At 36.8% G+C, this 14,386-nt stretch overlaps 1 protein-coding gene across 3 annotated transcripts in view; it reads right to left on the bottom strand.

The window, feature by feature from the left end:
* LOC150102652 (prostaglandin reductase 2-like) overlaps window positions 1-14,386 on the bottom strand; it is a 175,536-nt gene that overhangs the window by 15,029 nt on the left and 146,121 nt on the right. For all 3 annotated transcript variants that reach the window (XM_090398961.1, XM_090398959.1, XM_090398960.1), the window contains one exon: window positions 10,145-10,232. In XM_090398961.1, the coding sequence (XP_090255087.1) occupies window positions 10,145-10,232 (88 nt within the window). The remainder of the gene's footprint in view (window positions 1-10,144; window positions 10,233-14,386) is intronic.

Raw genomic sequence — 14,386 nt, forward strand, 5'->3', positions numbered from 1 at the left:
CTTTGCCAAATATAGATTCTTGTCCAGAGATAGAGGTCAATAGGCTACGTACATCAGACAGATGCACTGCACCACACTTGTGCAATGGACAATTATTATACATTCTTGCCACTCCTGTGGAATCTTTCCAGTACTCTAACTCAAATTGCACAACCAAGTGAGAGGAATAGCTAGCTGAACACACTTTTAGTATCTGTGCTGATATCCCATCATTCTGTTGTGGCCTAAATGATCAAAATTTGGATAAAAGATTAATTCATTCAGGATCTAACAAACCTTAATTGTAGGCAGAGAAACTTTACTTTGGCAAGGAAATAAATATGTATATTATAACTTTAAAGCAGAACTGAAGAAATGTTTAATTTAGAAATGTGAAACTTAACCTATTTTGTACAGTCAAAAAGGGGAATTTATATAAAATTATTAAATTAGAATATCCTATCCTATGTAGTGTATGAGAGTAAGTTGAATGTAGGCTAAGGTCCAAAGGTCAGGCTTTAGCTGTCCAGTTTAACTTATGGCCTGAGGAAAGGAGAATTTATATGGAAAGCGAAGCTCGAACGCATTCTCAAAAAAACGCTACGTGCGATAGATGAGTGCTGTGTGGTAAAAACGTAGCGATGAGAGGGTGCCAAAGGAGGTGGTATAAAAGGGGTTTGCCCCCATCTCTCAGGGTCTTTTGGTTCCTGTCTCCTGCTCTCTTGGACGTTGGCTCGTCCTCCGCCAACGGGGTGATTCCAGATCAGCCGAAGAAGTCATGAGTTGTCTACCGTAGCCTGCAAGTCAAGGCGCTAGCTAACTCTTCACAGCAGGGTAGCTAAGCAATATCAAGTAACCGACAATGCAGATAAATGCCAGGGGTACCAGAGAGAGACCAGAGCGGCACATCGCCTTATCGACTCGGGGAGACCAGGCCGTGCAGTCATCGTAAGTGACCCCGTGGACGATAGCCTACAAAATTGCCTTGATGTCTAGACAAGGCTGCTGATAGAACAAAAAGTCATTCCATGGGATGGTAATATAGAATGTTTAAGTCTTATTTCCAGTTAGAGATATGAATGGACTCTATATGTTAATTTATGTGTGGGCGTTTGATAGAGAACTTTTGAGATTACCACATTTGGCATTGACCTGTCCCTATTTGAAGAAAGTCTCCCAGGAAGGGATCTGTATGTGAATTAACTGTGATATATTGTGAGATATGATTAGTGACTTGAGAGTGACGGAAAATCTAATAATTTAAGCTAGTAATTTGTACATTTAATGGAACTCTGTGGAGCAAGTTATTATTCACGTCCTATTGTGTTAGTAATGATATCTGAATTTTACTAGGATAGTGATTAAGTTAACCATGTGTTTGATCTATTTCTCATGCGTAATTCTTAGACCTCAATAAATATGTTTTATTTCATTAACCTGAAAACAGCTTGTCATATGAATTTGAATTGCCACTCATAAAAAAATTACAGAACTTAGCAGGAGGGACACAGGATTATAATAAGAATTTACGGGCCATGACTGCATGCAAAAGCAAAGTGAAATAGGTGAATTGAATTAGTAAGTAGAATGAGATAAGTAAGAGTGTTAGAACATCCATTACTGTGTATTATTCTGAGAGAGCCACCTTGGATAAGAGTCTCATCTATCCTCTGTATTGGCTGGCGCAGCATAATATAAATTCGTCAATATTTAACAGGGAGACTGTCTCAGAAGGTAAAATTAAGGGCTTTGTCCCAAATATAGACAAAGCTTCTAATGAATGAAAGAAACACACGTGACTAAACTTAGGAACGGTCCGAATCATAGCTTGATTGAGGAAAAGAAAGTGATAGCTGAATTACTGGTTTTGATTGAAACATATTACAGAAACCAGAAGAGAAATAACTGTATAAGTGAGTAGTAAAATCATTAAAGTATCGAGAAAAAGTAATGACGTAACAATTCCCTATTGCCAAATTCTTAGGTTTATGCAACACTCTGGTACCTCTTCATACATCTGAGTTTCACAAGTGAAGAGGGAGCATCAAGGTTAATACTGCATATACTAGGTTTACAGCTTTTAGCAAAATGGTCACTCCATCTGTTACTCACATAGATGCTTTCAGCAGAGTAATTCTCTCACATTCATTCTTTCTTTTACTTGCAGCAGCACAACACAATTCTTTTGAGTTGTCTTTAGATTGCAGTGCCAGTTTCTTCTCTTACTCAGACTTAGCTTTCTGCACAACAGTTGTAACTTTTCTGGCCTGCTTCATAACTGATACGATCCTTGTGCACACAATATTCCTTCCACATCATCTTTGAATTAATAATCCTTTACTTAATAAGACCGGATATCCATTTCATTCTCACACTATTTATTCTTCAAACTCTAGGGACACATGATGATAATGCATCATTTAAGTATTTTTAAATGCATCCCATGCACTGTTGATATTCTTCCCATTTAGCAACTGATAAAATGAAATATAACCTAGTATACTCCTCAGTTGGTCATTTTTTCCTGCATGGGTATTCATAGTTAACCATGCAACCTCTTCAAAATGGAACATCCATATACTTAGCCACTGATGCACTTCCCAGGTCAGTACATCATAACTGTTAACAGTAAGAGACAAAAGACAGTTATTTGTATATAGAGGCTCTATATACAAGTAACCCAGTTGTGAAGTCACATGCAAACATTTGAACATATTATAAATTAAGCATTAGCATCTTTAATTTATAATATAACCAAGTGAAAAAACTTTCTACATCTAACACTAATCCAGGGTATTTTAGTAATAAGGTGTAATACCTTTTGGCTACTTGTATATGCAAATATGACTTCTGCATTACTTTACTCTTGGTTTCACTTCTAGGTCTGGCTCCCACTGATGAAACCTCAATAAAGGTCTTGGAACATTACTGGCTTTCCTGTTCATATCCAAGATAGGCTTGGCAAACCCATTACAGCATCTGAAGTTACCACAGCCTATAAAGAATGCTAGACAAGAAAACCCCCAGGACTAATGGTCTAGGGATAGAATTTTACTGCGAGGCCTGGGAATTCATTCTTCTCATTCTAATTATACTATTTAATTCTTTTCTCTCACTTGCGTTTGGGTGATAGCCCCATATAATTCAGCTACCAAATTTAAGCTGTTCTCATTTGTAACATATCCTAATTTGTTGTAAATAATATTGTACCAATTACTACTGTACCTCTTGTTTTTGGATACGAAATAAATAAATAATTCTTTTCTCTCATCAGGAACACATACCAAGTGAATTTGTAGCAAGCCATACTATCCTCATTCCAAAACCTAATAAAGATCACACCTTAATCAGAAGCTGAAGACCTATTTTTATATCTAAACTAACGACAAGATATTTTTCCCAATTATCAATAACAGGTTCAAAGTGGGAATGAGATACATAATTAAAATCACACAAGTGTATGGAGTTCCAGGCCGAGCAGTATAATTTAACCTATTTCTGCTATGTGATCTAATCTGCTTAGTTAATACGGAAAAGCAGTTGATGGCAGTGCTATCGGTAGACCTTACTCAAGCATTTGATAATGTCTGGCATCCCTTTCTATTCCACATCCTCCAGCAAACTGGTGCAGGCAAAAATCTGCTATCTGTTATCAAAGAAGCCTAGGCCAATTCAACTACCCGCCTCCTAGTTAATTTCTTCAGCTATCAAGAGAATGGAGAATTTGGACTTCCAGTCTTAAAATGCTGCTATTTAAGCAATACAGCTTCAAAAATCCATAAAATATTACAGACCAATCACGAATGCGCAGACCTTCTCCTGTACTACCTGGGTTTTCATCTTCCCCTGTTCGAAGTAAATGATTATAAAGGTCCAAAAGATGAGAATATTCCTGAATACTCTATGCTTAACTTTAACACTTTGGCATTGACATTCTTTTGATTAAAAAAAATAAAATTTGGTATAAAGAAATCTTTAATCTCTTTTGCTTCAAACTTCCACAGGTGGGTATTGACAACATTATTTTGTTTCATAACTTATTGAAGTTCCAAGGATATTCTAACAGGAGGGATCTTGCTTGGAGAATTGCATATGGCCACCTTTCAGTTAATACCATTAAATGGAGGTAATTTAACATTGGAGATCTAATCTGTGACATCTGTAACCGATTGGAAACAGTAGAACATGCATTCTACAACTGCCCTCTTCTCTGTGTATTTGGAACAGATAATGTAATGTGTTGGGGTTTCCATTACTTACAATACCCACTACCTGTCAGCAATGGGAAGAGAATTTTAATTTTTATAATTAATGAATTCAAATACCATTTATGGAAGGTTAGAAACAAACATGGATTTGAAAACCAGCAATATGACACAAAACTGCTTTATAATATTGTATTATGGAAATTATACTGTTCAGTCAGACAATTTTTGTAATTAGAAAGAAGCATTGTAGGAGATATAAAATTTTTGATTACATGGTGTAGACCACCCACATTATGCAATATTCACCAGGGGGAGATAAAATTCTGTCTGTTCTTGCTATAAGAGGTTTTTTCAATAGTTCTCTCCTTTTAATTCAATATGGTCTTATAGTCATTTGCAGGGATGACTGGAGAGCAATCCCATGCAGAAAAGACTAACTCAAGGCAGTTAACTTAGATAAGGTTAATCACAGTGGCAGCTGGTGAAATTTTAAGTGGGGGTGCTGCCTATACAAAATAAAAATAATAATAATAATTCTTTTTTTCCTAATCAGTAACCAATTTATTAATAAATAAATCTGTAGATTTATTTATTAATAAATTGGTTACTGATTAGGAAAAAAAAATTATTTTTTTAAATTTTGTATAGGCAGCACCCCCCACTAAAAATTTCACTGGCTGCCACTGGTTAATCACCAGGATATCAGTCATCTTTGCACTTTAAATTAATGATTTTCAATCTCTAGCAATTCTTATCTTAAGCAGAATGTGAATGAAGCAATTAGAGGTTTTAATGTTTTACATCTGGTGATACTTCACACGATGTAGTTGTTAATGAGGTGTTGACACTGCCACCAGTTGGTGAGAATGATCATGAGGTACTTGTTTGGGAGGTGATGAAACAAGAAAAGATGGATGTATGTGGAAGTATAAAGCGAATGATTATAAGAAGCTCTGTAGTCAGTTAGCATCAGTAAATTTGGTAGATGAGCTGAGCAGAAAAGATGTTGACAATGCATGGAAACTCACAATGTATAACCGCATACTAAGGGCTAAGCGAGTAAATAGAGTATGAGTGAAATCAAGCAAACTATGCTGGAAAAGAAAATGTTATGGAGGAAGTACAAAACAGTTGGTGGTGATCTGATCCATGAAGAGTACAAAGTGCAAGCTAGAACAGTAGCAGGCATGGTAAAGAAAGAAAAGGTGCAGTATGAGAGAAGATTGGCTGATCAGGCCAAGGCGAACTTAAGGGAATTTTTCTGCTATATGGCAAAAGAGAAAAAATAATTATGTTAGGTTGACACTGATGAATAGTCATGGCAGCAGAATAACAGTTTAAAAGGATATAGTGGAATTACTGAATGAGCACGTTATCAGTGTATATTATACAGTGAAAATGATGCGATACAATATATATAGAAGGGAGGCAAGTGTCAGGAGAATTGGAAGTGAAAGAATCAGAGGTGTATCAGGTGTCGGATGGGTTAGATGGCAATTAGGCTGTGGGAATGGATGACATATCACCACGTGTTCTTAAGCAATGTGCACCACCATAATTGGCTATACTATGCCCTTGACCTGGTTATTTAACAAAAGTCTTGCAGTGGGTAGGGTTCCTGAGGAGTGAAAAGGCAAAATAGTACCACTCTACAAGCAAGAATTATTAGGACAAAAGTTTCCAATTATAGACCAGTCTGTATATCACTGCAGTCGTGGTCAAGGTATTGGAGAGATTGGTTAGGAACAGAAAACAGGATATTGTGTTGATGGACTTAGCATTCTTTATATTGGTCAACATGGATCTGTAAAGGGTAGGTCCTGTTTTAGCAATTTCCTTACATTTTATGATAAGGTAACAAGTGTGAGAGATAAGGGAGAATCATATAAAGTGATATTCTTAGACTCTGTGAAAGCATTTGATAGATTACCACCACAGATAAGTTGGTGTAAGCAGCAGAGGATGGGAATAGATAGTCTATTTGTTAGATGGATAGGAGATTGTTCTCTTAACAATACCAGCAAGTTGTGTATGATAGAGCAGAGTCTCAAAAAAAGGAGGGAACTAGTGGGGTGCCCCAGGGTTCTGCTCCAGTGCTTAATACAGCGGCACAACCACTTGATATATTGTTTGTAAATGATATCTCCAGTCAGTCCATATGATATATTGTTTGTAAATGATATATCACGTGAACTGAGCAGTAATCTTCAGTTGTTTGCTGATGATGAAAAGTTGAGAAGAATTATAAGTAGCACTGCTGATTTTAATTCCCTTCAGAAAGATTTGAATAGACTTTTAACTTTTACAAAGGAGTAGGTAGGCTGTAGTTTTAATACAATAAGCACAAGGTGTTGCATTTTGAAGTGAAGAAATATAAGGCTGTGTACTATATCGATGGTGCCATACTGTAGGAAGTGGATGAGATTAGAGATTTTGGAGTGATGGTTGACAGTAGACTGAAGTTTAGAGGGCATATTGCTAGTGTTACAGAGGCTGTTCATAGTAGTACTATAATAAGAAGTACTCTAACATGTAGGGATAAGGAAGTGCTTTGCCACCGAATAAAGCACTGGTCAAATGAAACTTCTGCTTGTGATAAGACAATATCAGGACCTTTGGAATACTGGCTATGGAGAGAGTTGAAAAAATGTGGATTGCAGAGTTTAGTGGATATGAAGAAAAGAGGTGATACGACAGAGGATTTCATGTTAAAATTACATGGGATAAAATTACACTGCCAAAATTACACAAGGAAGAAATTACATATAAATAAAAATATACTAAGAAAAAATTACACAAATTTGAATATTCGCACCGAAGTTTTTTACTTTAGAGTTTTTAAATTCCCATTTCTTTGCCATTCAGGCTTTTTATATTGATAGTACCGATCTTTAACTCTGGTGATGTTGAGTTGGGGTGTGTTTTTTGATTTGTTCCAGTAGCTGATTTTTCACTGTTCACCCTGGTTCCCTAGCGAAAACAACGGGTGCCTTGTTTAACTGGCCCCAGCTGGCATAAAATACTGTCATATTGTACCATCATTTTATATAGTGGTTTAAGCCAATAAAAATACAATCTGGTCAGCTAAATCCAAAATTGCCAGCCCATCCTCATTCGTTTAGTATCCAGGTAGATACCTAACAGGGTGCACCATGAGAAGGTGAGGATTGGACATTAGGTCAGAAGCCCTGGTCAGTTCTGCGTATTCCTTTAAAGGCTATGTGGTGGTCTCCTCTCAGTTATGCAGATTTGATCCTTAAGCACTCCAATACCCTAATATGATCATTAAACAGCTTACTGCACTATTCACACAACCACCAGCTCTATCCAGCAAGATCATTTGTCCACAATCATTTCTTCTCTTGCTGACCACAAAATGAAAAGTCCATTTGGAATCTTTCTTAGACTGTACTCCTCTCATTGTAGTCTTTTCTTATAAACTATATTAATCAATCTCCTAGCTGGAATTTTTCACTTTCCACCAGTGTTTTTTATCAACAATGATTTCACTAGGTATTAGAAGTAGAGACAAGGATTACAATGCTGAATGAAATCATTTGACACTAGGACCAAGTAAAAAAAAATTTATCTATAGAGATCCTTCTAAGAAAAAACTATAAAAGTTATCTTAAGGTCCCTTGTTAAGGCTATTTGATGCAACTTCTGCTCTCCTGCACTTCTACCTCCCTCTCTCATCCTGATGGCATCACCGTTACTTCATCCAAAGATAAAGATGCCCTCCTGGCATCACTCTCTTCCTCAAACTCCTACATAAACGACCAAGGGAAATCACCTCCTACTATACCATAACCCCGCACTATATACCTCCTGTAGTTTTGTGACAATGACATCACAAAACTACCAAATAACTTGAACACTAAAAAGTCTTCTGTCTAGATGGAATTGAGTCATTGGCCTGCTAAACAAATTGCCATCCTCTGTAATTAGGTAGCCAGCTTTCTCTCTGGTCGCGAGTGATGGTAGGTGGTTCCATCTCTTTAACCCTCACGACCAATGCTGGAGTGCTTTAAGGCTCTGTCCTATCTTTCTCCTGTATTTCGCCTGTACATAAATGACCTATTCAAAATCACCATTAATCCTATCTGCAGCTTTGCAGATGATAGTACTCTTCACTTGTCCTACTCATTTTACAAACCATTCAATACTCTGAGATCCAAGGCTAGAAGATCATCTACAACTAGTGCCTTAAACACTGCTCTACATACTATGCTTCAATGGAGTGAGGACAACCTTGTCATGTTCAGTGCCACCAAAACACAGTCTTGCCTTTTCTCTCACAAAAGAGATCTCAGCTCATCTACCCTTACCCTCAAGTACAAAAATCACCAGATGAAATCAGATATCCCTCCGCTTGGACTAATGTTTACCTCCAGTCTCTACTGGCATAAGCACATCACATCAATAGCCTCCTGAGCATCCAAGATACTTGGAATTCTCTTTTGTTCAAGAGGCTATTTTAAATCCAACCAACTCTTAACTATATACAAATTCCAAATCTGCCCATGCCAAGAATATTGCTTACATGTTTGGGATGGCACACCTAAAACTTCCCTTAAAATTCTTAACGCTGTCCATAGGCAAACAATTAGACTCATAGAAGATCCTTCTCTGGTTGATTCACTTCAATCTCTATCTCACAGGTGCAGTGTTTCAGCACTGTAACTATTCTACAGATACTTCCATGGTCATTGCTTCAGTGAATTGGCAATTATTATCCCAGGACTTTCTGTTACACCTGTTAATCCAAGAGCAGCAGTTACCCAGCATCCTTTTAATATGCAACTGCAAACACATTGAACCTGCTTTTTCTCTTCCTCTTTTATTTCGTCCACCTTTGTCCTCTGGAACAACCTTCTTCATGAAGTATTCCCAAAAGATTACAACCTGCAGCTGTTAAAAAACATCAATAAATTTTTTCTCTCTCTCTCTCTCTCTCTCTGTCTGTCCTCATCTGCACCCCCACATGCAGCACTGATGTGTTTATAGGTCTCTTGATCTCTTGTGTATGAGATCAATATATATATATACGTATGTGTGTGTGTATATATATATATATACAGCAATCCCTCGATTAATGAGGCTAATGTGTTCTTAAAAACAGACGCATTAATCGAAAATGCACTAATCGAATATTGTAACCTATGGGAAAATGTATAATTCATTCCTCAGATTTCTTTTTTGACCTTTAAGTTTTTTTTATAAAAGAATCAGGATATGTCTCAGGGCCTAGCTGAAGCTGAAAGACAATAAAACATATTCAGAATATAAATTTATTATTCTGCTTCTTAACAGAGAATTGAGCTAACATAGTTTGGTAGGCATTCTGCTTCTTTTTTTCATACAACTGAAGGTATGGCCCTATTGCCTCTTCTGCAAATTTTACTGGTTCTCTCTTCACTAGGGTCAGTCTCTAAGCATTGCTGCTTAAAAACTTCGATTGTATGAAAGCTATTTTCAAATTGTTTCTGTGAAACCTCTTTGGGCTTGTCAGTGATTAAATTTTCTTCATATTCTTCAGGATCTTCCAGCTGTGCATCTAAATTTAGCAGGTCGGAATCACTCAACTTCTCAGAATGACATTTAATTAACTTAGATTCATTTGAAAAGTCTCTAAAATCATTTGCACAATGTGGAAGAATGTACTTCCAAATGGCTTGCATATTGCTAGCAGTAATTTCATTCAACTTTGTGACTTTATAACCAGGCTGAGATTTCTCTGATTTGGTTAGAAATGTCTTGGAAGGCATTCGCTTCCAAAAAAAGGCCAGTTTCATCAATATTAAATATTTGTTGATCGCAATAGTCCCCTTCTTACACAATTTTCTTCAAAATCTCTGGATATCTCCTTATCTGCAATTGTAGCTTCGCCTGTGATTAGATTTCAATTACAATTTTGTTGAAATCACTTAAAAAAAATAAATAAAAAATAAGCATACCTTTATTTTTTCTTGCTTCAACCAAATTTCTAATTGTCTAAGGCTTTCATTGAATTTTTCTTGATAATTCAGCACTAAGAATCGTTCTCTGGAAGAAAATTTAATAATTACAATTACAAATTAAGCATTACTACAATTATTGTTATTATTGACCTATCTGGAATCCAAAAGATTAACTACTCAAATACATTTTGTCAGACAACAAGGAATGCATTTCACTTATCTCTATGCTACTCTCAAAATAGGTTAGATATTTTAATATTACTGAGAAGGGACTATAGCCAGGATCCATGTGTATTATATCTGTAATTGGATGTACTCTCCAATTAGCTTGTCTCACTTTTTTCTCTGGAGAGGGGGAAGAGTTTTTCTTTCTTGGAGGAAAAACTTTGCTAACTCTGTATGAGACTTTGCTAATTCATCTTGTGTAGTATAGCTCATAGAAATGTTCCTCACATCCTAAAAATAATCAAAGGTCTTTTCTATCCAGAGGGCATGTACCATTCTGACTCTGCTATGGAAGTGCCATATAATATCAGAAATCAAGTCATTATATCTGTTATATTTATCTAGCGATTATATTAATAGTAAATATTATTAATTAATATTAATATAATATATTAATATTATATTAATAATTAAACAAATGGAAAACTAGAGCTGCTGGGAAGGATGGTTTAATAATAGAGATGATTAAAGAAGGTGGGGATATTCTAAAACAAGAATTGAAAATCCTCTTCAATAGATGTATCAAAAAAAGGAGAAACATCCAAATATGGAATAATGCAAACATTATTTTAATGCATGAAAAGGAAGTAAATTAAAACTAGAAAACTACAGACCTATTAGTTCATTATCCCGCATTTATAAGCTTTTCACTATAATTATAACGAATAGATTAGAAACAAGACTTGATTCAGTACAACCCTCTGAACAAGCTGGTTTCAGAAATAACTTCAGTACAAGAGATCATATTCAATCAGTAAGCCTGCTTATTGAAAAATGCAATGAATACAATATTCCTCTTCAATGGCCTTCATAGATTTTAAGAAAGCTTTTGATTGCATAAAAGCATCAGCAATAATAGAAGCTCGTAGAGATTATGGCATGGAAAAACAATTTATTAACATAATAAAATATATTTATGGAAATGCTACATCAAATATCATTCTTAATGAAATAAGTGAAAAATTTCATATAAATCAAGGAATAAGACAAGGAGACACCATTTCTCCTAAAACTTTTCACATTAATACTGGAACATATGATGTGTAATTTAGAATGGTTCAACAAAGGAGTCAATATTAATGGAATTAAATTAAATAACCTAAGAAGTGCTGATGATATTCTTATTATTACAAACAATATATGAAAGAATTAAAAGAAATGACAGAGGTCACTAATAACTAAATCACTAAAAATTGGATTAGCCATTAATTGTGGGAAAACCAAAATAATGACAAACTGAAAAGGTTACAATGTAAACAATAAAGAAACTGAAATAGCAGATGAGCATGCATACTTAGGAAAATTGTTAACAGTGAAGAAACAAAGAGTCATGGAAGAAGTGAAAAGAAGAGTAAGATTGCTGTTCTGAACGAGTCAATGTGTCCCAGTGTGGATGGTAGCAGGAGTCGCCTCTTGTGGGAATGGGTACTTGGGAGAAGGGGAACGACATCAAGTAATGCTGAGCCCAGTGGAGTCTACAGGAGATAATGCTGGGTATAGAAACAATGGCATTTTTATGCTTTATACTAATCCCGGGAGTATTCAGAATAAGGCAGAGGAATTGGTAGCACTGATAGCATCAGCCCGGCCAAAGATTATTGGGATGACCGAGACGTGGTAGACAGAAGAGGTTATAATAACAGGAATAGAAGTTGCTGTGTACAGCACTTTTTGGCAGGATAGGAAGAGAAAGTGTGGTGATGGACTACTGCTTATGATAAGTGATGACCTATGTCCTCTAAGAGTGGAGGCTTTGGAAGGCTGTGACACTAAAGATTTTGAAAGCATATGGTGTGAGGTAGAGATGGGCAAGATGGTATATTTAGTGGGGGTGTTTATATTTAGTTTAGGGTGGAGACCAGGAGATGTTGAGAGTTGAGCGTGGCAAGTGCAAGAAGAATGACTGTTATGGGAGATTTTAACTACAGCATTATAAATTGGAGAGAGGAAGATGCATGTAAATAGAATTCTTGAGGGGCAGATTTCTTAGGCAACATGTAACAGAGAGAATAAGAGGTTCAAGAGTTTTGGAGTTGGTTATAGCATCAGAAGAGTTGATAATAACAGAGATGACATTTCTCCCACGTTGGAGAGAGAGTGACCATATGGTTTTGACTTGGAAAATGAATAGAGATGCAGGAGTATCAAAGAGATGGGAACGTATGTGGAATTATAAAGCAGGTGATTATAATAGTCTTAGACGTCAACTTGGAGAAGTTTCGTGGAGGGAGGAATTGGATGGCCGGGATATCACGAGTGCTTGGGAAATTGTGAAGGAATATTTGTTAGCAGCAATAGTGTGTTGTATACCACGAGTAGACAAGAGGACACAATTTGGAGTAAAGTGGATGACAAACGATAATTGCATGCGAAAAAGAGGCAACGGAAGAGATATAAGGAGACAGGTGAAGAGAAGATGCATGAAGAATAGAAGATACAGGCCAGGAGGGTGATTAGTATGGTAAGGAAGGCGAAACTGGAATATGAGAAAAGATTGGCCCTCAGATCCAAGGAAAATCGTAGGGAATTTTTTTGCAATGTGGCCAGTAGGAGGAGAAACGACTGTGGAAGAATGATATCGTGGGATAAAAATGAGAATAGAGTGACTGATGCAGAGGACATAGTAGAATTGTTCAATGACCACTTTATTGGAGTATTTCATCCTGGAAGAGTCAATTTGAATACTAGAGAGTAAGGGCTGGTTCGAGGTTTAGAGGTGCAGGAGGAGAGTGTTCCAAATACTGAATACTCTGCATGTCAGTAAAGCTGTGGGACTGGATGGTGTTTCATCATGAGTTTTGATAGAATGTGCTAGGGAACTGACAGTGCCTTTGACATGGCTTTTCAATGAAAAGCCAGGTCTGGCTGTGGGAAAGGTGCCCATGGAATGGAAGGAAGGTAAGATAGTGCCATTGCATAAGGGCGGTAGCAGACTGAAAGTGTCTAATTATAGGCCAGTTTGTGTGTCAACAGTAGTTAGTAAGATCTTGGAGAAAGTAGTGAGGGACCATATACACCATTGGGCAGATGAGGATAATATTATCTGTGAGAGTCAACATGGATTTGTGAAGGGGGGTGCTCTTGTTTTAGCAATATGCTAGCCTTTTATAATAAAGTTACAAGAGCATTAGATGAGGAAAAGGCATATACTGCCAATTTCCTAGACTAAGCAAAGACATTTCACAGGGTACCACATGATAAGGTGAAATTCAAGTTGCAGCATGAGTCTGGATGTCAGATTAGTCGACTGGATTCAGGATTGTCCGAAAGGTATCAGAGAGTTGTGTATGATGAAGCAATATCAAAGAGACAGAAGGTTATAAGTGGGGTTCCACAGGGCTCAGTACTGGGACCTATATTGTTTAACCTTTATATCAATGACATTGTCAGTGGATTACAAGGGGATATTCAGTTGTTTGCGGTGATGCGAAGCTGGGAAGGGTTATTAGTAATAGTGCAGATGTGGTAGCCCTGCAAGAGGATTTGAATAAGCTAGATAGATGGGCAAATGAATCAGGGTATCACTTTAATGCAGAAAAATGTAAGGTTTTGAGCTTTGGGACACATCAATGGGACGCTGCATACTCTATTGGAGGAGTTAAACTGGAGGAAGTAGGGGAGACAAGACATCTGGGGTTGATGATTGATTGAAACCTGAAATTTAGGGGACATATTGCAAAGGTAGTGAAGGTAACGCAGAGGATTGCTGCAATAATGAGGACACTGACCTGCAGAGATAAAAGGGTTATCGTTCCGTTGTATAAGACTCTGATCAGACCACACTTAGACTATTGTTTTCAGATTTTGTCCCCAGGATTTGAAGGGGATAAATTAACCGTGGAAAGGGTACAGAGGCAGATAACAAAGATGGTTTCAGAACTGTACAATGTTAGTTATGAGGATCGGCTGAGGGAGTGTGGACTGCAGAGTTTGGTGGATAGAAGGAGGAGAGGTAATATGATTGAGACTTTTAAACTATGAGAGGTGGTTACAGGGGTGACACTGGGGAGTTCT

Source organism: Typopeltis vanoorti, chromosome 10 (assembly GCF_054136105.1).
Source record: "Typopeltis vanoorti isolate ZY-2024b chromosome 10, IOZ_Tvanoo_1.0, whole genome shotgun sequence".
In the NCBI taxonomy this organism is placed as follows: Eukaryota; Metazoa; Arthropoda; class Arachnida; order Uropygi; family Thelyphonidae; genus Typopeltis; species Typopeltis vanoorti.